This window comes from Eurosta solidaginis, chromosome 1 (genome assembly GCF_040869045.1).
Source record: "Eurosta solidaginis isolate ZX-2024a chromosome 1, ASM4086904v1, whole genome shotgun sequence".
Lineage (NCBI taxonomy): Eukaryota > Metazoa > Arthropoda > Insecta > Diptera > Tephritidae > Eurosta > Eurosta solidaginis.
Window position 1 is genome coordinate 384,800,150 of NC_090319.1, and position 27,051 is coordinate 384,827,200.

Sequence of the window (27,051 nt, forward strand, 5' to 3'; positions counted from 1 at the left end):
CTGGCTAGGTCATGTTGTGCGAAGGAGAGATGATGCTCAGGCCAAAAAAGTTATTCCTTTCGGAACCCGCTCATGGAAGCAAAGGAAGAGGGCGGCCCCAACTTCGCTGGAAGATGCAGGATTAAAATTCCCTTGGTGTTACCAATTGGCCCAGTTACCCCAACGGAGAAACGACTGGCGCGCCTGGTTGTACGGCCATAACCGTTTAAAATGTTAAGCGCCAATTAAGTAAATATTGTAGGTATTACTACTAATATTTTGGTTAATTATTTCAAATTGAAAAATTTATTGAAATTGAAACCACTGTTACATTTAGAATTTAGATATATAAAAACTTGTATTTAATTAAATAATACGCCTAAATGTATGCGTATTCAATATTTTATATTTTTCAACCTCAATGAAAATCTTTGATTATTGAAAAATCAAAATAATAAAAATAAAATTATTGAATAAACTCATGAAATTACAAAGTATACCCACCCAGCATTTTTTGAAATTATTAATCATATTAGAGTCTTTTTCGAGTCTCCAGCATGATCAAAATAAGCATATATGCGCTCATTTTGTGATCAGAAAAGACTCCCTTGTCTGGAGAAAATGGTACCCTACGCGCGACTACACTTGGTGAGCCTCTTTTAACCTATATTTCTAATCAGTATTTAGTCTTTTTCGAGTCATATTTACCATCATTTATGAGTCTTGTGGGAATAATTTTTAAGTGTGTTTTAAAGCTTTTGCGATTCTTTCTCAAGACATTTAAGAGTCTATTTGGAATCTTATTTTAATCATTTTTTGTGATCGCTTTACATTTTGTTGTTGCTTTTTCAATAAATCATATTTCACTCATAAGAGGGAGTCGATTTCGAGTCTTCTTTTGATCGCAGAATAGATTAAACAGTTTTTAGTTGTCAAAAGGAGTCGAAAATGTCTCATTGTGGTGATTTATACTTTAATCAATCTTCCATATGCTATGTGGGTATAAAGTTAAAGTAAAATGTATAATGTATTAAAAGACAACCCTACAAGTATTTCTGGATTATTGTTAGTCCCTGTAATGGATTTTAATCAAATTTATTGTTTTATTTTCAAATATACCAACAATGTTAGTTGGCTTATATTCAATAAACTCTATCACCAATTTTACGGAAAATGAGTATTAAATGGTAAAATGATCTCTAACTCACCTTTCATATATGACATTAATGCCAGCTTTAAAACTTAGTATAAATGGAATTAGCTCTCATTTTAAAAATTTCTCTATCAGCAAAAAATTGTTTTTCATCGGTAAAACCCTCTACCATCAAGATAAATATAATACGAGATGTCACTCGTTACTTGTAGCCATTTGCTAAATGTTTCCTTCGAGGTAGTCGCTGGTTTTTTTTTTTTGCGAGATCTGCATAAAATGTCTTCTATACATTTTCGTCGGTATATATGTTTATTTTTCCGACTGTATTTAATTAATTCTCTTTCCAAAAATCACCTATGCACAAGTCACATTTTTCCAATTTTGGAATTTTTGCATTTCTAGCCTAGTTATTTCATCAGTGCTATACTTGTTTTTTTTTTTTTTTCATTTATGAAATATGAAAGCAATTGAGGTTTCACAATTCTCAATGTGTTTTCAACTGAAAAGAAATCTAAAGCGTTGCCTTAATTGCTCTATTAATTTAATTATGAAGTGGCGACACATACATATTACGTATCTTTCTTTCAATAAATTCGTCTATACATTTTTCTTCTCTTTTAATTCGAATATATTCTTCAAATGTACAATGAAAATAAGGTACGGGAGACAAAAAATTATTATAATCTGAAGTTAAAGGGTCGAAACTCTTAGAAGGTGACACTATGTTGTTGCACAAGCTGGAAAAGCAAATGTACAACCTCATGACACAGTTTATCGATTAAAGTTTTTGTTATCAGTTGAGTACCGAGTTACAACATCATATATAACGAAACAAATAAAATTAAACTTCACACATAAAACACATTACACATTTCACAATACGTATTGCCGAAATAGATTTGGAGCAAAAAAGGGGCAAATATTTTAAAAGGGGCCAAAAAAAGCTAGGAGGTAAACCGGAATTTTTGGAGCTAAACGCAAAAAGAAAAGGCTAGATCTAGCTCCAAAGCACCAAAATGGCAACACTGCTCGCCACTCGTAGCAGACTTATTTCTCCAACATTATATCCTCGATATGGAACTATAGCCTCAAAACATGGGACATAAGCGCTTCATCCAAAAAACAAAAACTAATATTTTCTTTGCTCTGCAATAACTCATTTGAAAACAATGGTTTGCTGTTATTCAGTTTCAACTAGTTGGTTTGACTGCAGGGTATACACTATGCGTGCAGTATGTGTGTACTATGCCTCAATCTATTGACAAATCAGCTTTAATTCGCATGAAGCTCGCTTAGTTCCGCTATTTATCTTATCGCCGTTGAGTGCATTCAGTAATTAATCGTATATTAATGATAAGCATATATTTATATTTATGACACCAAAACCTACTGGTGTTTCCATACTAGCATTTACCCAATTGTTTCCGCCTAAAATTATACTTCAATATTGGTTAATAAGTGACAAATTTGATTGATATTGAGAGAATATAAATACATATAAAATAAATTAAAAAAAATTTAAGTTAAACGGGTTTATTGAAAACAATACTTACATGAAGTAATAATAATACTAAAAGCTAGAAAATAATTAGGTAGGTCCTAGGTACTAGTCATCACACTCCTCATCAATCTAGGGCGTTGATCAGACAATTAAATAAAAGCATTGGGCGCGTGAACTTTCTAAAAATGTGAGGCGTAGCATAACCTGATTAAGGTTCAGTTGGTCTTATATATGACTATCAATAGAAATTGGCGGCCACCGTGGTGTGATGGTAGCGTGCTCCGCCTACCACACAGTATGCCCTGGGTTCACACCCCAGGCAAAGCCACATCAACATTTTAGAAATAAGGTTTTTCAATTAGAAGAAAATTTTTCTAAGCGGGGTCGCCTCTCGGCAGTATTTGGCAAGCGCTTCGGGTGTATTTCTGCTATGAAAAGCTCTCAGTGAAAACTCATCTGCCTTGCAGATGCCGATCGGAGTCGGCACATGTAGGTCCTGTCCGGCCAATTTGTATGGAAAAATCAAGAGGACGACGCAAATTGGAAAAGAAGCTCGCCTTAGATCTCTTCGGAGGTTATCGCGCCTTACATTTATTTATTTATAAGTATTATTTTCAATAAAACCGTTTAACTTAAAATTTTTTTTATTTATTTTATTTTCAAGTTTTTAGTCTTTATTTAATTGCCTATTATTTCTCATTCTATTTAGTTCATTTAGTGACTCATTATTACAAGGACTCTTTCCTGACAATTTGTTACAATCTAAGTCCTCAATACATAATCCTTCCAAAGACTTTACTCGACTATGCGCCACGTATGCTTGTCCCTCCTCGAACTCCAAAATATTTTGATGTCACTTCTACCGGACTGTATGTAATATTTGTTTCAAATATGAGTTAAATCGGACATCATAGGTCGCTTTCTATTCATGTATGTATTATGTGTTCCAAATATGGACCAAATCGGACCACAAATAAGATTTTTTTGAATATCTCGATCCTTGCGCCACCTAGCGTCGATTTTTTTTTCATATGTCGCTTTCTATTCATGTATGTATTATGTGTTCCAAATATGAGACAAATCGGACCACAAATACGATTTTTGTAAATATCTCAATCCTTGCACCACCTAGCGTCGATTTTTTTTTCGTATGTTGCTTTCTATTCATGTATGTATTATGTGTTCCAAATATGAGCCAAATCGGACCACAAATACGATTTTTGTGAATATCTCAATCCTTGCACCACCTAGCGGCGATTTTTTTCATAGGTCGCTTTCTATTCTTGTATGTATTATGTGTTTCAAATATGAGCCAAATCGGACCACAAATACGATTTTTGTGAATATCTCAATCCGTGCACCACCTAGCGCCGATTTTTTTCATAGGTCGCTTTCTATTCTTGTATGTATTATGTGTTTCAAATATGAGCCAAATCAGACCACAAATACGATTTTTTTGAAAATCTCAATCCTTGCACCACCTAGCGCCGATTTTTTTCATAGGTCGCTTTCTATTCTTGTATATATTATGTGTTCCAAATATGAACCAAATCGGACCACAAATAAGATTTTTGTGAATATCTCGATCTTTGCGCCACCTAGCGGCGATTTTTTTCTTATTATTGCATTGTCATCGGGTTCTGAACTATATTTCAAGTTTCAAGCTTGTAGCTTATCGGGAAGTTTCTTAAATTTCAATTACAAAATTCGTGCCGGACAGCCAACCAACCAGCCTGTCAAGTCAAGCTAAATAAAACCGTTTAAAAATACTATAGCTATGTGCACCTGTTCGTGGTAATTTCTGTATAAATCTCAGCTACTAACCTAATAAATGTAGGTACATACACATTTATTTATATTTATATTGAAGAATTGATATATGTAGATATTTATATGTTATACATATGTAATTGCATCAGAATGGCCCTTATTATGAGCATCTTTTGATCTTCGATCTTCGCTAGCTATCGAACATCGAAACCCGAATTTCACATTCATACTATGACAGCTCATGAAATTTTCGTTGTGTATCTAATTTTGAATAGTTGGTGTTAGCGTTGCCAAATGTCTCGTATTGGCCGGAACATCCCCTATTTTTCACAAATTTTAAAGTGTCCCGCCGGGAAATGTTATGTCCCGGCATTTTCACAATATCAAAATTAATAAATTATAATCATGGCCACATTTGCGGCTTCGATTGTATTCCGCTCATTAGCATATTGTATGCAACTGTGTAAAGAAGAAAAATTCATCCCTACTGTGGTTCTGAATATTGTCAATCTTTGACATTTCGCACACTTAAATATTCATTTTGCATGGGGAACCCTGCAAAAATTGCTGGATTACGTGTTCCATTTTCTTCATGTTGGAGTACTCTAATAATACTCCTTTGCAATGCGTTTGCGGACCACCATCAGCCGATCATTGCTCGTTTTTTAACGACCGTGATCACGACACGATGACGATCGAACAGAGTTGCCAAAAGTAAAATATTGCATACAAACAACTGATAATAAAATTTTACTATGGCAACTCTGATAAAATGCGCACTGGTTTTATGTATACATACTATAGTATAGAGAAATATTAGTTTCTTTATTCACGCAAATGCTAAATAACATAAGAATATTCGTAGTAAAAAATATAAAAGTTGTATTGCCCCTCTTCATTTACTTTCATTTTAAATTCAATTCACTCCAATAATTCTTTCCGACACAATTCCTCTTTAGTGCTTTGGCATATGATCCTCTGTGGGTGTTCCATGGAGTACTAAAGTGAATGTACTTTGGAAAGTACTCTCACGTATGTACTCTATGGAATACTCACAAACAAAGCGAGAGTGGGATCACCTACTCCTCTCTTAGGACATCGCAATGTTAATTGGAGCACATTTTTTGTATGAATACAGATTAGTTTTGGAATACTCCTATACTCCCAAAGGAGTATTCCTTATATTATTTATGGAGTACTTGCGTTTTTTGAAGGGAAGTGTTGTGTTTTAAAATAACGTATGAATCCATAGAATATTGAATTCGCATTAAACACAGTAAACGTATTAATTGTTAGCCCGTTTCATAAAAATATTTGTTATAAATAAAAGAGTTTAAAAAGTTTAGGTATGTAGGTAGGTTGAACTGGCCGGTCCTTGAGGACCTCACATAGACTGATTGAGTCCGTAGTGTTACCAGAAGTTTGTTTTAACGACCAAACTGAAAACCCCTATCAAAAAGCAGGAACTATGTTATAAAATAACTCCGTCCTCTTGGTAAATACTAGAAGCTTCCTAGGACTTAAGCCACTTGCTGCTTCTAGATCTGACAGCTGTATCACTCCTAATAACTGGAGTCTTAGCCTGGCAAGTGCAGGGCACGAGCACAGAACGTGCTCGATCGTTTCCTCCTCCAACCCGCACTTCCTACATCTGCTATCACTGACCAAGCTTAATTTAAAGGCATGTGACGCCAGAAGGCAGTGTCCAGTCAGAATACCCGTCATGAGTCTACAGTCCTCTCTTTTTAATGATAGGAGCAACTGTGTTAGTCTAAGGTTGTAAGACCTACACATAATCTTCGACACTTTACAGCCCCGCGCTTGAACCCACGCCTTTCCCGCTTGGTCGATCATGTGCACCTCTCGCCTTCGCTTAATCTCGCCCAATCTAATTGGGACATCTACGGAGCAACCTTCAAGGGATGCGCCCTTTTTAGCTAGTTCGTCCGCTTTTTCATTCCCATCTATTCCCATATGCCCTGGGACCCAATATTGATGTATGCTTCTCCCTGTCCCGATTCTCCCCAGAGACTGCTTACACTTTAACACGCATTTAGATGCTGTGCTATGCGAGATTATTTTAAAAAGTTTAATTCTATCTAAAAATTATTTCGCCGAATGAGTAACCTATACAAATATATAGGTGCTTCTTATTTTTCAAATGTCCCGGGAAATTTTTAAAAATCCCGAGAATTTAGCTCAAATTTGAGGTTTGCCCGGGAACCCGAAATAAAAATCTGGCAACCCTAGTTGTTGTCGACGCTGTATCGAATTAAAAGAAAATTGTTTAAGATGCAAGTGGTTTGTCTTTACCTTCTACTTTTTGTAATGTACAAACATCTGAGAATGGTTGCCATTTTCAAAATGGTTGGAATAGACTTGGCTCTTGCGCATTGCTGCAGCAATACATCAAGCTTATGAACGCTTCTTTGGACAGTATGAAGTTTTTAATCTCTTTATCCACTCAGTCGTAGTGGAGAAAGGCAGCACTATAGTAAAATTTGTGCACTATTATAGTGCAATGCTATTGAAAATGTAATGCAATCAAAATTTATAATTTGGGATAGATACTTGACTATTTTAAGATCACTATGGGTTTGTTTTATATGTTAGAGAACGTGTTGGGATTATTTGCACGATTATTTCGGGATAATTTCCGGATTATTTGGCGGGGTTCGGATAAATTTATTTATGATTACATAAACTTATCGGGCTGTTCTGTTTTTATACTCAGCTGAGCAGAGGTCAAAGAGTATATTAATTTTGTGCGCATAACGGTACCCCGTAACGACATAACCTAATCGAGATAGATATAGACTTCTATATATCAACATGATCTGGGCGAAAAAATTAATTCATTTAGCCATATCCGTCCGTCCGGTCGTCTCTCCGTAAACACGATAACTTGAGTAAATTTTGAGGTATCTTAATGAAATTTAGTATGTAGATTCCTTGACACTCATCTCAGATCGCTATTTAAAATGAACGAAATCGGATCCCCAGCGGGTTAGGGGGTCTGAATATACCCGCAGTAGGGATGCCTGTCGTAAGAGGCGACTAAAATACCAGATTCAAGGGGCTGCGTAGCGCAACCCTCTCAAAAGTTTGCCAGCGCAATATATAGCTTCTCCAAACCCAATTGTCAACCTCACCTATCCGCTGCGAATCCTGTTTCACTAACAGACGAGGCTCTGGCGACCCCAAGCTCGTCATGGAACTTAGGGGTGGGGAGGGAAGGATGGCCTGAAGGTTTATTGTGGCCATATAGTTACCGGAGCGTACCGGATCTGTATCCGGCATCACATCGCTAACACTCCCAAAGGCTTCGGGGAGCAACCTTATCGCTACAACAACAACAACAACAACGAAATCGGCCTATAACAACGCCCACTTTTTCGATATCGAAAATTTCGGAAAACCGAAAAAGCGCGATAATTCATTACCAAAGCGATGGAACTTGATGGATGGGTTGACCTCATGCCGCAAAATAAAAATTTATTAAAATTTTAGACAATGGCCGTGGCACCGCCCACATTTAAAAGAAGGTAATTTAAAAGTTTTGCAAGCTGTAATTTGGCAGCTGAGCATGTAATGTTCGGTTACACCCGAACTTAGCCTTCCTTACTTGTTCGGATTGTTTTCGTCATGTTATTCGTTTCTTATGGACGAGTTATCGGCTTATTATCAATAAAAACTGTTCTCGAAGGATTGAAGGTATATTATCAGTGAATTAACGACGTGTTATCGAAAATTTATGGATTTTGTATCGAAATAACATAAATATCGTTTAAAAAAACTAAAAAACACGCCGTAGCACAGAGTTTCGTGTCTCCGCTATTAAGCACAACTCTTTTCGTAGCGAGTTATTTAACTACTGCCTTCTTCAGTAATTGACGCTAGATGGGTCTCTTTGCGCGCCTAGCCTAGAGAGTTATAAACATACAACTGAAGCTAATATAAGCGTATTAAAAAGTGGAATAAGGTCCCAAATTGAACCAGGCCTTAGCTATAAGAAGTGACCCTGTAGGAGAAACCTTACACAAAATATCTATGAATCTTTCTAGACAGTAAATTATCGTGGAAGCTCAACGTGGAGGAGAGAGTAAAGGAGACCCCAACGACACTTTATGCATGTAAGAGAATACTGGAGTGTGCGTGGGGTCTATCACGCTCTCTATCTTATTGGGTATTTACAGCGATTGTAAAGCGTATCTTATACTATGGAGTCTTTGTTTGATGGACAGCCATACAAAGAAGAACCTACCTAAAAAAAATTAGGGGTTTACAGGCTACAAATGCTTAGCATTACGAGAGCTCTGTAAACAACCACGTCGGCTGCACTGTATGCCATTCTTCACATTACACCTGTAGACCTAGTGGCAAAGAAGACAGCAGTAACAACTGCAACGATGATCAGCGCTTCGGACAGCTGGAGCGCAATAATCTCACAGAGCAAAGCATATAAAAGTGTGTTAGAGTGTAAGCATTTCCTGGAAAGAACCGGAATAGATAAAAGCATGCATTTATATTGGGCCCTAGCGCATATGGGAATAGACGGGAATGAAGAAGAGGATGAACTAGCTAAAAAGGGCGCATCCCTCGAAGATTGCTCCGTATACGTCCCAAATAGTTTGGGTGAGATCCAGAGAAGGCGAGAAGAGGTGCACATGATCGATGAAGCGAGAGAGTCGTGGACCTAAGTCGGGGCTGTAAAATGTAGAAGATCATATGTAGGACTTACAACCTTAACCTAACAAAGTTACTCCTATCATTTAAAAGAGAGGACTGTAGATTCATAATAGGTATTCTGACTGGACACCGCTTTCTGGTGTCGCATGCTTTTAAATTAGGCTTACTATGAGATAGCAGATGTAGAAAGTGCGGAGTTGAGCAGGAAACCATCAAGCACATTTTGTGCTCGTGCCCTGCGCTCATCAGGCTAAAACTCCACATAATAAGTGTGGCACAGCTATCAGCAAGTGGCATAGGTTCTAGAAAGCTTCTAATATTTGCCAAGAGGACGACGTTATTTTCTAGCATACATCCTGGTTTTTGATAGGGTTTTTTCGGTTTGATCGTTAAACAAACTTATGGAAACTCTATGGATTCATTCAATTCATTTCAGGTCCTCACGTTCTGGCCAGTCTGACCTATCCTAGGTCTGAAAATGTCAGGTAGAGCACGTGAAAATCCAACCATGAATAATATTCATTTAAATGAGTAATCAATTAACCTTATGACCACTTCCAATAACCAGAAGTTTGACTAAAACTTTGCGCACGTATCAAGGAAACGATGACAATGCGGGTTAGAACCTTAGAATATACACGCGGTAGGTATGCATGTCGCAAGAGGCGACTAAAATACTAAATTGATTTAAGGGGTTGTGTAGCGCAACCCTCTCAAGGGGTTGCAAGCTTAATATATAGCTTCTCCAACCCAATTGTCAACCTCACCTACCCGTGGTGAATCCTGTTTCTTTAACAGCCGAGGATCTGGCGACCCCAAGTTCCTCTTTTAACTAGGAGTGGGGGCGTTATGGCCTAGAAAGTTATATTAATCATTCCCGGGATGGTCGGGCTAGTACCTATCTATATCCGGCAAAGGACCATCAACATCGATAACATTCCCCAAAACCTACGGTGAGTGTCTTTATCATAAATACAAAATGACAATGCAATAATTTTATGATCAGGTGACATAAGGTCATCGGACATAAGGTCAATTAACCTTATTTAGAACGGCTATTAGATTGATTGAAACTTTACACGAGTATCAAGGACCTAAGACCATGCAATAATTTTACTGTGGGGTGACATAAGCACAAAGGACATTAAGTCAATTGACCTTATGACCACTTACAATGTCTATCAGTTTATTTGAAACTTTGCATACGTATCAAGGACCGATGGCAATGCAATAATTTGATGATGGGGTGACATTAGCTCAAAGGACATGGTCATAGGGTCAATTCACCTTACGGCCATAGGAGCTGGTCATAAGTTCAATTGACCATTTCAAGTGGCCATAGGGCTAATTGACTTTAGGGGCCTTCAATTTGGTGTAGCGACCATTAAGGAATTTCCGTTTGACCATGTGACCATTTCGGGATAGGGGGTTTAAAATATACCCGCGGCAGGTATGCTTGTGTTAAGAGGCGACTAAAATACCAAATTAATCCAAATGGGTTGTGTAGCGCAAACCTTTCAAGGGGTCGCCAGAACAATTTATAGCTTCTCCAATCCAATAATCAACCCCTCCTACCCGTGGCGAATCCTGTTTCTTTAGCAGTCGAGACTCTGGCGACCCCAAGTGTCTCATGGATCTAGGTGGTGGGATGGCGGGACGGCTTAGAATGTTTGATATGGTTCTACTAAATCTATCCCAATATGGTGTGTTTGTTACCGGAACGTAACGGATCTACATATATCCAGCAAATGACCATCAACAACAACAACCAGCTCCGGAAAAATACCATAACCCTATTTTCACTTAAGTGAGACGAACACAAAAGCTAACAAGCTCCGCAGGATCAATTTTACGTTAATTTGCAGCAAGAGCATTTTTACTAGATTTCCCATTGGAGTCCAATAAAAATATAGGAAAATTAGCGCCGCAGAATTATTTATTTGAAATTTTGCCTGGGCGCAAGCATCAATCAGTCAAACAGTGAAGGTCCTTCACATACAAGCAAATGACCGACGTCTGAACGTACTCGAAAACAAAATCTACAAACAAAATAGATCGAACTAAAAAATTCAAAATAAATAATAGTTTGAAAGAACTAAAAAGCTACGTTTTTATAGTTAACCGAACTAAAAATTAGAAAATAATTTTTAATCACAAAGACTTTATGTTACATTAGTAGCAAGTGGAATAATTTATCATAAAAAATTTACGCAAAATAAAATTACCTATAATAAAATTTAAGCTATTAACAGAATAATCAAATTCAGAGTAAAAAGCGTGGGGTGCTTGATATAATAAATATTACAATTATTATATTTGCAACCATTATGAAAATATATTAGGTAAAATTAGCCCCACACTTTTTACTCTGAATTTGATTATTCTGTTAATAGCTTAAATTTTATTATAGGTTAATTTGCGAGGGCTGCTATTTATATTTTGAGCCTAATAATGAAAAGACAGTAATTTATTATCGAAAATGGCTTTATTGTTTTTCGAAGTATTCTCCATGATAATCAATACACTTTACATGCGTTCAAACCAATTTTCGTAGCACTTTTTCCACTCCGATTGAGGTATCTCCAAAACATGGTTTTTGAATGCATCAACGGCTTCTTCAGGCGCCGAAAAACGTTAGCCACGCAATTTATTATTGATTTGCGCAAATAAAAAGAAGACATTTGGAGCCAAATCAGGGCTGTGCGGAGGGTGACTCATTAATTCGATGTTTTGGCCAGTCAAATAGACGGTTGTTTCAGCCGATGTGTGGGAGCTGGCATTGCCATGATGAAGAATGATCCTTCGTTGCCGCTTCTTCTTCCGTATTTCACCAAGCACTACTTGCAAGCAAATGGTTGTGTACCATTCGGAATTCACCGTTCTTCGTTACTCTAATGGCACGGTAGCCACATGTCCAGTTATTCCGAAGAAACAGGCGATCATTTGCTTCGAAGTGCTTCGCGCTCGAATGTCGGATTTGGCTCATCTTTGAAGACCCATATAGTGGGTTGCTGTTTTGTTTCGGGCTCATACGCATAGATCAATATTCTCCACCTGCGTAGAGGTTATACTCGTATACAGCTTTTGATGCACCGCGATTGTATTTCTTGAGCATTTCTTTGCACCAATTGACACTAGCATCTTTTTGAGCTTTTGTCAAATTATGCGGGATCCAACGCGAACAAATTTTTTTCACAGCTAAATGTTCATGCAATATCTTATTGATGCTCGTCACACTAATGCCCAGGGATGCCTCAAACTCACGATAAGTCGATCTTGCAATATAAGTTCGCGCACAGCGTCAATGTTTTGTTGCACAACAACTGATTTTGGACGACCTTCGCGACTTTCGTCCCTGAGCGAACGGCCGCCACGATGGAATTCGTTATATCAGCGTTTCACAGTGGCAAAGGATGGGGCTTCATCCCTCCTGCCACCTGTTGCCCCAGTGGATACCGCCCTAATATCAGGGCCTTACTCACTGGCAACAATCGCATTATCTTAGGCGATTTCAATGTCCATCATGATCTATGGCATTAAAACTTGCGGGCGGACAGTAGGGGTGAGATGTTGGCGGATCAAATAGAAGAAACGACGTTCTGCACAATAAACGGAGATGCCCCCACACGTATGGTAGGAAGCTGTCACAGCTCCCAGATATCTCAATCGTGAGCGCAGAACTCGTAAACTGCGTCAACTGGCAGCCTATTGTAACATTGGCATCCGACCACCTGCCCATACTTATTTCGCTTGAGCGTAACGCCGACTTCATCGTCACTGAAAAACGCACTTTCATAAACTTCAAAAAAGGAAAGTGGGAAGAATATAAATCCTTTACAGACAGCCGCCTAGCTGCCCTCCCTATCCCGACTGATGCCCGCCAAGGGGAGCGTGCCTTCCGTAAGGTCATTAAATCCGCCTCGGCACATTTCATTCCCGCCGGGAGAATTCCCGAAATCCGGCCCCACTTCCCGGCGGAGGCCGCAAGCGACCCAGGCGACCCCCAAATCAGGGATATAAACCAACGCATCAGATTGCTTGTAGATGAACACAAGCGGGCGAAATGGGAGGAGCACCTAAGAGGTTGTAACCTCTCTACCGGTGTGGGTAAACTTTGGTCCACCGTAAAGTCCCTATCGAATCCGACTAAGCACAAAGACAAAGTTTCCATCGCCTTTGGCGACAAAGTGCTGTCGGACGCGAAAAAATGCGCGAGCGCTTTCTGCCGACAATATATAATGCATCCTACGGTCGACAAAGATAGACGGAGAGCCAATAGACGCGCACATAAACACAAATTCAGCGCGTCACCAATCACCATCACCGCTAAAGAGGTTGAGGACGCCATTGGTCGTGCTACACCATCCAAAGCAGTGGGCCCAGACGGCATAGCCATGCCGATGCTTAAAAACCTAGGGAAAGAGGGGTTCAAATATTTAGCGCATGTCTTCAATCATTCTCTTTCCACCTTTGTCATACCTGAGAAATGGAAAATGGCCAAGATGGTCCCGCTACTAAAGCCTGGGAAACCAGCTGACATAGGTGAGTCGTATTGTCCTATCGCCAGTGGCAAATACGATTGAAGCCATTTTGCTCCCTTATTTCCAAGCAAATTTGCAGCTAGCCCCTCATCAGCATGGCTTCAGAAAACTCCATAGCACTACCACCGCGTTGAATGCCATTAGCACCCAGATAAATTGCGGTTTAAATCAATACCCCCACCATAGAACAGTACTCGTAGCGCTAGACCTATCAAAAGCTTTTGATACGGTCAACCATGGCTCGTTACTGCAGGACCTGGAAGGGTCTACCCTTCCCCCATGTCTTAAAAGGTGGACCGCAAATTATCTAGGTGGTCGGCAGGCATCGGTGCAATTTAGAAACGAAACATCAAAACCAAGGAGAATTAAACAGGGGGTGCCACAGGGTGGTGTCCTATCCCCACTTTTGTTTAATTTCTACATATCTAAGCTACCTTCACCACCGGAAGGAGTCACAATCGTTTCCTACGCCGATGACTGCACAATAATGGCCACAGGCCCAGGCCCAAAGATCGATGCGCTATGCAATAAAATAAACGGCTACCTCCCTGATTTCTCCAGTTTTTTCGCCTCGCGAAACCTGGCATTATCGCCGACTAAATCTTCCGCGACCTTATTTACAACATGGACGCCCCAAATGTCGACCACTACGCTACCGACCGTCCGACACCCCAAAATCTTGGGTGTGACGTTTGATCAGGATCTACATTTTGGTGAGCACGCAGCCGCAATTGTTCCCAGAATTCAGAGCCGTAACAAAATCCTCAAATCCCTCGCTGGCAGTACTTGGGGAAAAGATAAAGAAACGCTCATGACTACATACAAAGCAATTAGCCAGCCGATTACGTGCTACGCGTCACCCATATGGTCGCCAAGCCTAAAAATCACCCACTGGAACAAACTACAGGCCTGCCAAAATACTGCTCTCAGAATCGGGCTGTCTTCTTATGTCCCCAGAACACCATCTGCATAATGAGGCGAGAATACTCCCCATCAGGGAGAGAAATGAGATGCTGACCAAACAGTTCCTGTTGAATACCCAGAAACCTGGGCATCCCAACAGACATCTGATTGATGAACCAGCACCGCCTAGGGGCTTAAGGAGTCATCTCCGTAAGCATTTTGAGGAAATACGGCACCTGAGAACCCAGCCGTATGAAATGAAAAAACACAAGCAGGTCCTTGGTGAACTCCATAAACAGGCGTCGGACCTTTATGCCGGGAATTGCCCGGTGAATCCAGTACTTAACGAAAATTATCCAAAACTTGCGGAAGAGGAACGCATCCTCCCCAGGGAAACGCGTGTCACTCTTGCTCAACTTCGTTCTGGATACTGTAACAGGTTAAACTCTTACCTATCCAGAATCAACCCCGACATACAAAATGTATGCACCGCTTGCAATGTGTCCCCACATGACACCAACCATCTCTTCAATTGTAATGTGGAACCAACGCCTCTAACACCCCTTTCCTTATGGTCCACCCCTGTTGAAACGGCAAGTTTCCTTGGACTCCCGTTAGAGGATATTGATGACAATTTGTGATCGGTCGCGGCTATTAGGTGGGGCGAGCATTGCTACAACAACAACAACAACAACATGGGGCTTCATCCCCAAAAGTGGATACAATTTTTAAGTTACTGTAAACAACACAAGTTTTGCTCAAATGTCAAAATTTTCTGAAGAAAGTTAAGGGCTCATTACTCATACTTAGCATAGGCTTGACTTGACTTGAGAACTGTCTCAAAACTTGGCAACACTTAACTTGACTTAGAAGTCTGTTGAATTTTGATTTTCTATGTAAGTTCTAAGTGACGTTTACATTTTGAGATGACATTTGTTTGTTTCCATTTCATTTTGACATTTCGTCATACAAATTGACATTTATTTAAAAATAAATTTCAAAGCTGATTATGATGCCAGATTGTATGCGCTAAGTGGAGTATAATCGTGGCAAAGTTGCCAAGTCTACGCCAAGTCAAGTCAAGTCTACGCTAAGTATCAGTAATGGGCCCTTTATGCTTAAAAACGTCAAACTTTCAATTGAAACCGTCAGATGGCGCCGGCAACAATTAGTGTTGGCAAGGCTCAAAATATAAATAGCAACCCTCGTATTTTAAGTAAATTTTGTATGGTCAATTATTCCACCTTTTACTAATGTAGCATAAAATCTTTGTGATTAAAAATTATTTTCTAATTTTTAGTTTAGTTAGCTATGATGGTGGCGTGGTTTTTAATTTTTTTCAAACTCTTATTTATTCTTAATAATAAACATGCACTTAGTAAATATCATCAACTTACTTTTTACGCCTCATTTTGCTGTCAATTAAACGTGTTGAGATTATTTAAAATTGAGCTGAAAAATACCAGCACAACAACACGCTGTTAAACTTTGTTGTGAAACAATTTCGCAATTTGCCTCAGCAATTTTTATTCTTTTTTTTTCGCTTTATTCGTTGTTTTCTCAGACAATAAACTGCAACTGGAACGGAAAACGCAAACGGATTGCCAGTCAATGAATTAATTTAAGTGTCTAAATGCATCTGCAATGCAATCGCGGCGAACTACAAAAGTTCGTATAAATTGTACCTATACTTTAGGTAAACATGTACGCACACATATATGTATGTAGGTAGGTAGGCATGTGTTTTTGTTTTATATATTTTCACCTTAGTACACATCAACAACAGTACAGATACAACAAGTTTGGTAATATTAAACTTTATTTATTTTATTAATTAGCTGCTGCTGCTGCTAATGTTACCCCGCTCATTACTTTCATTGTCATCACAACTCCGGACATTGCGTGCAAAACTGAAAAAAGTTACCGGCGTATCTGAGCTGCAAGTACCAACTAAATCACCGAAAAACAAGCGCTATTAAAAGCAAACCAGAGCTAAAGCCCTATCATACCGACCACAGTGCAGGACTGAGTATGGATGTATATATGTTTGTATGTGCATATAGATATGTAGTATATATGTATGTAAACGACGCAATGTGTCAATCAAGAGCAATCAGCCCGACCAACCAGTAGTTTGTGCAAAAGTTCTTTATTTATTATTATTATACCCAGTTGCACTATTACACATCTTACTATAGCTTTCATCGTATAATGATGTTTCCCCGGGCGCAAGAAAATCTCACTACGCTACTGCCCAACACCCTCCGTTAGTTTGGAACCATCAGTATGCACGTGTATAGTATGTTCTGCCATTTCCGCACCCCTGCGCCAACCCTTCGATCCTAAGATCTCTTTCATAGTTCAAGCACGGGCCCATGTAGCCGTTCGACCTATATTTAATGAAGATGTAGTGCTATGGCCATACCGCCTGTATTCAAGCTGCCCCGAGGCCTTAAGTCTTGTTTGCAGTTGCTAGCGCTATATTTTTGGCTATCAGGTCAGCATACGGGATGTGCAGATGTAGTATTTTTTAGGGCTCCCTTTATGCCAATCGTGGATAATCTGCCTGTTCCTGAGTTGCGTTATACTACAGGAAATATTTAACACTTTTTTTGCAAGTATAAATTTGTTAAGTTAAACATTTATCGAAAATAATTTCAAGGAAAATTTCGAGACTGTATCATCGCAACCCGTTAATTTTTCGGTCCCTTCCTACTTTCATGCATATTGGAGATATCGAATTTTCCAAGAGATAACATTTGACGTAGAAAACCCTATCTATTTAATTTTCTTTTTAATATTGTGACGAATATTAGCATCACTAAGTGATACTCACATCACTAATCTGATACTAAGTAAATAAAGACACAACAACAATAAAGTAAGCTGCCACTCTTGGTACGTAAAGAAATCAATCATCATTTACACACATATGTACATACAAGGCAACGAAGAGATACTCGCAAACACATGTAATCATCAGCCGAAGTAGTACTCACATATCCACACGCATATGGCTATGCGAGAGGCTATAAACTACAAATACACATACATATAGCTGGTAACCAAGTAAAAAAATTCTAGAAGAAGAAACGTCTAGACATTTGGGGCAGATATTATAAAAGCAGCACAAGCTGAGTAGTCAGTAATCAGTTTGATTTAAGCACGCTATTGGCTGTGAAGAATAAGTGTTATTGTGAAGTACTTTCAAAGTAGTCTAATAAAGACCATTTTGCATTATTGAATATTGGAGTTATTTATTCAACAGTTTAGCGATTCGAACGTTAGCAGAAGGTTTGGAATAAGCGGAATTTCACTAAATTCGTTACAATATTTTATCGGACAAAGCGACTGGGTATATATTAATATTCGATTACATCCGAATTTAGACTACCTTATTTGTTTATTATTATTTTTATATATAATTCTTCTTGTTTTTTAGGTAGATCACACGAGTAAACATAAACGAACGCAGAGGGGGTCGCTCTTCAGTGGTCTCACTTGAGTGTAATTGAGTAAAAGTCAGGAGTACTAAGAATAGAAACATACATATGTACATATTGTCTATCTATTAGGCATATATGAGCTCATCGGAACCGGATTATAAATCGTACGCACATCTATCTGGGTAAATAGTAAGGTAATACCATGATGGCGTAGCGGGACACCAAATCTGGGACGTAAGTCGTACCGAGCTCGATAATATAAGAGGAAAGCTATGTGCGCTTAGAAAATGTTGACGCATGATTGAAATATCACTATCGGCTGCCAGTGCAAAAACACTCTATTTCAGAATTAGCTTTAAGAATGCCCCAACCCCGAAAGTTTCGCATAAGCTCAAGATGTATTGAATTTATGCTGAGATACGCCAATATGGGTAACAAACACAGCCCCGAATTACATAATCCACACACGACCAAGGCTCGATAAAACATAATCCCGACCACACATCAACTTAAGAAAACAGAAAACCGTACAAAAAATCTGGAAAAATCCGTATTAAATATGAACATTATTTAAAAAAATTCATTAAAGTCTACTCTTATTAGATATATTATTAGAAAAAATTTGCTTGAATGGTTTCTTGCCTGGATTGAGAGTTGTCGGGATCTTGTTGGTTTCTGAAAATTGTCGTTATTTTCAAGTCGGGATTATGAGGTACCTCTCATCATGTCATGTATAAATATTTGTATATAGGGTTGCCACCTAGCCTTATTCCTTTGTATATTCCCTACTATCTCGAACAAAGCAAGGTTTAACTATTAAACAGTTGTAAACAATTGCGGTTGCGGTCGCGGTCCCACCTTTTTTAGCCTAAGTCAAACGGATATTTCAATTTTTTAAAATCGCAATCGAAGCTCCGTAGCAGCTCAGGTATGTATGTGGTATGCACATACAGCTGCGAACAAAAAAATGACAGTTGAAATTTTTATCAACTTTCGTCAATTATGTTCTTTTTTTATTTTCGATAATTTAAGAAAAAACTTCCATGAAGTTTGCAATTGAAATTATGAAAGCCAATTTCAAAAATGTTTTCGAAAAAATGGAAAATTCGATAAAATTTTGCGAAATATTCGAACTATTTTTTAAAGTTTTCTGAATTATTTTGAGTATGCAGTTTTGTGGTTCAATCAGTTTTAGTCGCACACGGTACAAATTATAGGTCTTTCAAATTCTTTGTATGGAGGAAAATATTACCCACCCTTCCAAAAAAAAATTGTAAAAAATCAATGCGAATTTCGAAAGACGTATAACAAACTCTAAATAAAAAGTTCGAAATTTTGGTAAAATTTTCTCAAACATTCGAAAACGTTTTTGAGATCAGTTTGCGTAGTTTCAATTACAAACTTCATGGAAGTTTTTACTCAAGTTATCGAAAGTAAAAAAGAATGAATTTAACTGACGAAATTTGATAAAACCTACCACTGCCAGTTTTCTGTTCGCTGCTGTAAATGCATTTACACAAGCAATTCTGGAAAAAAAAAGTTGTTTGCATGTTTGGGGAAACAAGGTGTTATCAACCCCAATAAACACAGCACCGGTAAACTTATAAACCATTTGAAATACTAAATACACAATACACAGTTGTCACTAAACTAAACTGAGGGCAACATAATCAAATGAAAACGCCCTGCTTACGTCGCGGGCAGAATGGGATTAGCGCGTCAAACGTAATATTGCAAAAATCATTTCAGATAAAATTTCCATAAATATATGTAGATAAGTCCATACATCCCTGCATACAAACATATGTGAACAGCGATTGTCTACACACAAACACTATCACGCGTTAAGCACATCAATTGCGATCTGCAAAGTCAAATCGACTTCGTTGGGCGAAATAGTGATATGCGGGCGATTGTTCAAAAAATGCGTTATATGAGTACATAACACTATAGCACTATATTCATACGAACGAATAAGGGAAAAAGAAACATAAACAAAAAATAAAAAATATGAAAACAAAAACTCAAAACATTTCACCGATAAATAAACACCGACAACTGAGGGTATTCCCTGGGAAAATGTTTTGTGGTAGATAGCACGGTTGCCACTTTTCGTCCATTTGGACCAAAAATGGTCCTTTCCAAACCCATTTGGTCCGCCGGTTTCCAATTTTGGTCCTTTTTAGGCTGTATTCAAGATTTATTTGTTTTCACTGAAGAAAAAATGTTGAACACTGCCCACAAAATTTTCCACACCTTCATTAACCTTTATATAATTTATAATTTATCTCAATGCTATTATGTTCTTCACACTGCGATGCGGCTATATTTTCTATTTTTGTGTCTGGAAGTTAATAGCATTTCTGCTATGCAACCGTCAAATTCAATATCAGTTACCTATTTGAATTTCTATGAATTTCTATGATTTTTCAAAAATTTATAAAAAAATTATGAAATTTTTTTTTTTACTTTAAAATTCAAAAAAAAAACACCTCTCCAAATTTTCTTTTAAGTTTTGAAACAACATCTTCTATATAGACTTAAATTGCATTTGTGTGAACCCATTTTTTATGCATTATTTGTCATAAAAAATTTATATATAAAATAAAAGTGTGTACTTCAATATTTCCGTATATTATAGAAAATAGCATGTTTTATGAAGTTCAGAAAAGAAATTGTAAATAACTTTACAACTTTTAACTTTATTATATTTTTTTTAGGGAGTAAAAAAAAAATTGCGAAAAAATTGTAAATTTTTGGCATCAAAAAAAAAAAAAAAAAAAAAAATAGCAAAAAACATCTCTCCAATTTTTTGATATTTGATAGCCCCAAGTATGGTTTATAAGAAATTAAAGTAAGTTTTAACATTCACTTACCCGTTTGATTTTGGTAGATTTTTTTCGAATGGTGTATTAGCGTGTGTATTCATTAGGCAAAGCTTTAGGAAAGAGACATTTCATGCGCAATTGTTTGTTTTTTTTTAACAGCTTACGTCTTAACTAATGAAATATTTAATAGAATATGTGCATACATATACTAATACTGACTTTTCTATGTACATTTATAAGAAAACAAAACAACATCCCAGTAAGCACAATGCCTTATCCTTATCTTATGAATTACACAAGTAAAAAAACTAATTCAAATTTTTGTTAGACATTGTTTTGAAGGTTGCGTTAGAGCAAGTATTTTTTAATGTCGATAAATACATTATTATCTATTAAATATTATACATACATATATAAAAATTGTTTTGAGATGTTTATGATAACCTACCTCAGTGTTTGTTGGGTTACGGCTAAAAAGAATTTGTACATTCTACTGTTACTTCATAAACACAAAATGCATTAGCCAGTGTCGTAAAAAAGTGGGGGCTGTGTTTGGGGATCAAAACCACTAATGGTTAGTATGTAAAAATAAAGCATTACAATGAGTATCGATGTATAACCGTATCCCGCTATCATGATTATTGTTAAGAAGTTGAACAGTAAAGAAAAAATATGAAGGTTTCGTATTTGTATGTTCGTTACTTTCCATCACTTTTATTGTCTTACCCCCCTTTTATTATAAAAAAATGTTGTGCTTCTGTCTTATTTTGGTTTTTAGAACGATGTGAAGTGATAAAAGAAAACTTTAAGTGAACGTGTTTATAAAAAGTATAAATTTAATAGATTGGCGGCCACCGTGGTGTGATGGTAGCGTGCTCCGCCTACCACACCGTATGCCCTGGGTTCACACCCCGGGCAAAGCAACATCAAAAATTTTAGAAATAAGGTTTTTCAATTAGAAGAAAATTTTTCTAAGCGGGGTCGCCCCTCGGCAGTGTCTGGCAAGCGCTCCGAGTGTATTTCTGCCATGAAAAGCTCTCAGTGAAAACTCATCTGCCTTGCAGATGCCGTTCGGACTCGGCATAAAACATGTAGGTCCCGTCCGGCCAATTTGTAGGACGCAAATTGGAAGAGAAGCAGAGCCTAAAATCTCTTCGGAGGTTATCGCGCCTTACATTTATTTATTTTTTTTTTAATTTAATAGATTATCAAAGCCTTAAATTTGTTAAAACTAAGTCATTATTTTATTTAATTTGTTTGTACTTTTTATTATTTAGTGACTACTTCATTTAAAATGGATGAGTTATTCGAAGTGTAGCTTGCAAAAATCAAAAGCAATGTGAGGTGAAAATGATGACAAATCATATTAAAAACAAGGCTGCTATTTTACCAAACTTGCAAAGTTAAATAGTGAAATGAAGTTACTATAACAATTCCAATTGGGCGATTATCTGAAGAGGCTCAGGAAGCGTCGAATAAAGTATTTAAAAATGCCCGGCATGGTTACGCTAGATTCTCGTCTAGAGTCGAAAATAATGAAGATGTATTTCATTATCTTTTGATTTCATCAGACCCGCTTATTAGTAGCTTCCGCATTAAAAAAGAGAAGCCATCAAAAGAACTGGCACCAGAAGCGCTGGAAATGCTTATACATTGAATATGTAGCTTTAAGCATATTTTAAACAAGTAAGGAAGGCTAAGTTCGGGTGTAACCGAACATAACATACTCAGTTGAGAGCTATGGAGACAAAATAAGGAAAATCAATCTGGGGTAACCCTGGAATGTGGTTGTATAACATGTGTATCAAATGAAAGGTATTAAAGAGTATTTTAAGAGAGAGTAGGCCATAGTTCTATGGATGAACGCCATTTAGGGATATCGCCATAAAGGTAGACCAGGGCTGACTCTAGAATTTGTTTGTACGATATGGGTATCAAATGAAAGGTGTTACTGAGCATTTTAAGAGGGAGTGGGCCTTAGGTCTATCGGTGGACGCCTTTTCGAGATGTCCCCATTAAGGTGGACCAGGGGTGATTCTATAATGTGTTTGTACGATATGGGTATCAAATGAAAGCTGTTAATGAGTATTTTGAAAAGGAGTGATCCTTAGTTCCATAGGTGGACGCCGTTTCGAGATATCGCCATAAAGGTGGACCAGGGGTGTCTCTAGAATGTGTTTGTACGATATGGGAATCAAATGAAAGGTGTTACTGAGCATTTTAAGAGGGAGTGGGCATTAGGTCTATAGGTGGACGCCTTTTCGAGATATCGCCATTAGGGTGGGCCAGGGGTGACTCTAGAATGTTTGTACGGTATGGGTATCAAACGAAAGGTGTTACTGAGCATTTTAAGAGGGAGTGGGCATGAGGTCTATAGGTGGACGCCTTTTCGAGATATCGTCATTAGGGTGGGCCAGGGGTGACTCTAGAATGTGTTTGTACGATATGTGCATCAAACGAAAGGTGTTACTGAGCATTTTAAGAGGGAGTGGGCATTAGGTCTATAGGTGGACGCCCTTTCGAGATATCGCCATTAGGGTGGGCCAGGGGTGACTCTAGAATGTTTGTACGATATGGGTATCAAACGAAAGGTGTTACTGAGCATTTTAAGAGGGAGTGGGCATTAGGTCTATAGGTGGACGCCTTTTCGAGATATCGCCATTAGGGTGGGCCAGGGGTGACTCTAGAATGTGTTTGTACGATATGGGTATCAAATGAAAGGTGGTAAGGAGTATTTTAAAAGGGAGGACCAAGGGTGACTCTAGAATGTTTGTACGATATGGGTATCAAACGAAAGGTGTTACTGAGCATTTTAAGAGGGAGTGGGCATTAGGTCTATAGGTGGACGCCTTTTCGAGATATCGCCATTAGGGTGGGCCAGGGTGACTCTAGAATGTGTTTGTACGATATGGGTATCAAATGAAAGGTGGTAAAGAGTATTTTAAAAGGGAGTAATCCTTAGTTCTATAGGTGGACGCCTTTTCGAGATATCGCCATAAAGCTGGACCAAGGGTGACTCTATAATGTTTGTACGGTATGGGTATCAAACGAAAGGTTTTACTGAGCATTTTAAGAGGGAGTGGGCATTAGGTCTATAGGTGGACGCCTTTTCGAGATATCGCCATTAGGGTGGGCCAGGGTGACTCTAGAATGTGTTTGTACGATATGGGTATCAAATGAAAGGTGGTAATGAGTATTTTAAAAGGGAGTAATCCTTAGTTCTATAGGTGGACGCCTTTTCGAGATATCGCCATTAGGGTGGGCCAGGTGTGACTCTAGAATGTTTGTACGATATGGGTATCAAACGAAAGGTGTTACTGAGCATTTTAAGAGGGAGTGGGCATTAGGTCTATAGGTGGACGCCTTTTCGAGATATCGCCATTAGGGTGGGACAGGGGTGACTCTAGAATGTTTGTACGATATGGGTATCAAACGAAAGGTGATACTGAGCATTTTAAGAGGGAGCGGACATTAGGTCTATAGGTGGACGCCTTTTCGAGATATCGCCATTAGGGTGGGCCAGGGGTGACTCTAGAATGTTTGTACGATATGGGTATCAAACGAAAGGTGTTACTGAGCATTTTAAGAGGGAGTGGACATTAGGTCTATAGGTAGACGCCTTTTCGAGATATCGCCATTAGGGTGGGCCAGGGTGACTCTAGAATGTGTTTGTACGATATGGGTATCAAATGAAAGGTGGTAATGAGTATTTTAAAAGGGAGTAATCCTTAGTTCTATAGGTGGACGCCTTTTGGAAATATCGCCATTAGGGTGGGCCAGGTGTGACTCTAGAATGTTTGTACGATATGGGTATCAAACGAAAGCTGTTACTGAGCATTTTAAGAGGGAGTGGGCATTAGGTCTATAGGTGGACGCCTTTTCGTGATATCGCCATTAGGGTGGGCCAGTGGTGACTCTAGAATATTTGTACGATATGGGTATCAAACGAAAGGTGTTACTGAGCATTTTAAGAGGGAGTGGACACTAGGTCTATAGGTGGACGCCTTTTCGAGATATCGCCATTAGGGTGGGCCAGGGGTGACTCTAGAATGTTTGTACGATATGGGTATCAAACGAAAGGTGTTACTGAGCATTTTAAGAGGGAGGGGGCATTAGGTCTATAGGTGGACGCCTTTTCGTGATATCGCCATTAGGGTGGGACAGGGGTGACTCTGGTATGTTTTTGTACGATATGGATATCAAATTAAAGGTATTAATGAGGGTTTTAAAAGCGAGTGGCCCTTAGATGTATATGTGAAGGCGTTCTCGCGATATCGACCAAAATGTGGACCAGGTGATCCAGAAAATCATCTGTCGGGTACTGCTAATTTATTTATATATGCAATACCACTAACAGTATTCCTGCCAAGATTCCAAGGGCTGTTGATTTCGCCTTGTAGAACTTTTTCATTTTCTTCTACTTAATATGGTAGGTGTCACACCCATTTTACAAAGTTTTTTCCAAAGTTATATTTTGCGTCAATAAACCAATTCAGTTACCATGTTTCATCACTTTTTTCGTATTTGGTATAGAATTATGGCATTTTTTTCATTTTTCGTAATTTTCGATATCGATAAAGTGGGCGTGGTTATGGTCAGATTTCGCCCATTTTTTATACTAAGAAAAAGTGAGCTCAGGTAAGTACGTCGGCTAAGTTTAGTAAAGATATATCGGATTTTGCTCAAGTTATTGTGTTAATGGCCGAGCGGAAGGACAGACGGTGGACTGTGTATAAAAACTGGGCGTGGCTTCCACCGATTTCGCCCATTTTCACAGAGAACAGTTACCGTCATAGAATCTATGCTCCTACCAAATTTGAGAAGGATTGGTAAATTTTTGTTCGACTTATGGCAATAAAAGTATTCTAGACAAACTAAATGAAAATGGGCGGAGCCACGCCCATTTTGAAATTTTCTTTTATTTTTGTATTTTGTTGCATCATATCATTACTGGAGTTGAATTTTGACTTAATTTACTTATATACAGTAAAGATATTACATTTTTTGTTAAAATTTGAATTTTAAAAATTTTTTTTTTAAAAAGTGGGCGTGTTCTTCATCCAATTTTGCTAATTTTTATTTAGCACATATAGAGTAATAGTAGTAATGTTCCTGCCAAATTTCATCATGATATCTTCAACGACTGCCAAATTACAGCTTGCAAAACTTTTAAATTACCTTCTTGTAAAAGTGGGCGGTGCCACGCCCATTGTCCAAAATCTTACTAATTTTCTATTCTGCGTCATAACGTCAACCCATCTACCAAGTTTCGTCGCTTTATCTGTCTTTTGTAATGAGTTATCGCACTTTTTCGGTTTTTCGAAATTTTCGATATCGAAAAAGTGGGCGTGGTTATAGTCCGATATCGTTCATTTTAAATAGCGATCTGAGATGAGTGCTCAGGAATCTACATACCAAATTTCATCAAGATACCTCAAAATTTACTCAAGTTATCGTGTTAACGGACGGACGGACGGACGGACATGGCTCAATCAAATTTTTTTTCGATCCTGATTATTTTGATATATGGAAGTCTATATCTATCTCGATTCCTTTAGATATGTACAACCAACCGTTATCCAAACAAACTTAATATACTCTGTGAGCTCTGCTCAACTGAGTATAAAAATATGTATGAATGAAACTATTATATTATATATGTAAGTAATGGTCTAGATAACCAAATTTCGGTAATATTTGTAAAGGACATTTTGAAAAAAACAAAAAAATTATGAAAAGGGTGTAACCCCTTTCAAAATATGATAATAAAAGTTTTCTTTAATTTCATATACTATATGTGTTTATATATCTATTTTAAGCATTCTAATTTCATTGGTTTTGAAAATATTGTAATTTGAACGTTTTTCAAAATTACCGTTATATGGGGAGGGGGAGTATTTGTGGACGGATTAAGCTCATTTTGGCAGGATTTACTGTTATGCATCAAAGAAATATGTGTGCCAGCTTTGAAGTATGTATGTAGGTCCATTTTTACTATTTATGGCCAACTTTTGTATGAAGTGCCCCCACTGTGCGCACGTTCAATATCGTTACTCATACGCACTGTCCAACGGATGCGTTAATGAAAGAAAGAAATTTACGTCCAACTTTTACTTTGAAAATAAAGTTAGTGAATTTTGTAAAAGTTAATACAATGATGGCTTTGGCGCAAACACGTAACGAAAAGATGACAACCTTTAATTTAAAAAGTTTAAGAATAAAAGAAATAGCAACGGATCAA

At 37.9% G+C, this 27,051-nt stretch overlaps 1 protein-coding gene across 2 annotated transcripts in view; it reads right to left on the reverse strand.

Moving 5' to 3' along the window:
• Nucleotides 1–27,051, reverse strand: part of Mekk1 (mitogen-activated protein kinase kinase kinase 4) — an 85,234-nt gene that overhangs the window by 33,184 nt on the left and 24,999 nt on the right. Inside the window, exon 1 of one of the 2 annotated variants that reach the window (XM_067763293.1) lies at nt 15,934–16,472. The exons of the other annotated variant lie outside the window; for it this stretch is intronic. Coding sequence (XP_067619394.1) covers nt 15,934–15,947 — 14 coding nt within the window. The 5' untranslated portion in view covers nt 15,948–16,472. Of the gene's footprint in view, nt 1–15,933; nt 16,473–27,051 lie in introns of those variants that run through there. 2 annotated transcript variants of the gene reach the window in all.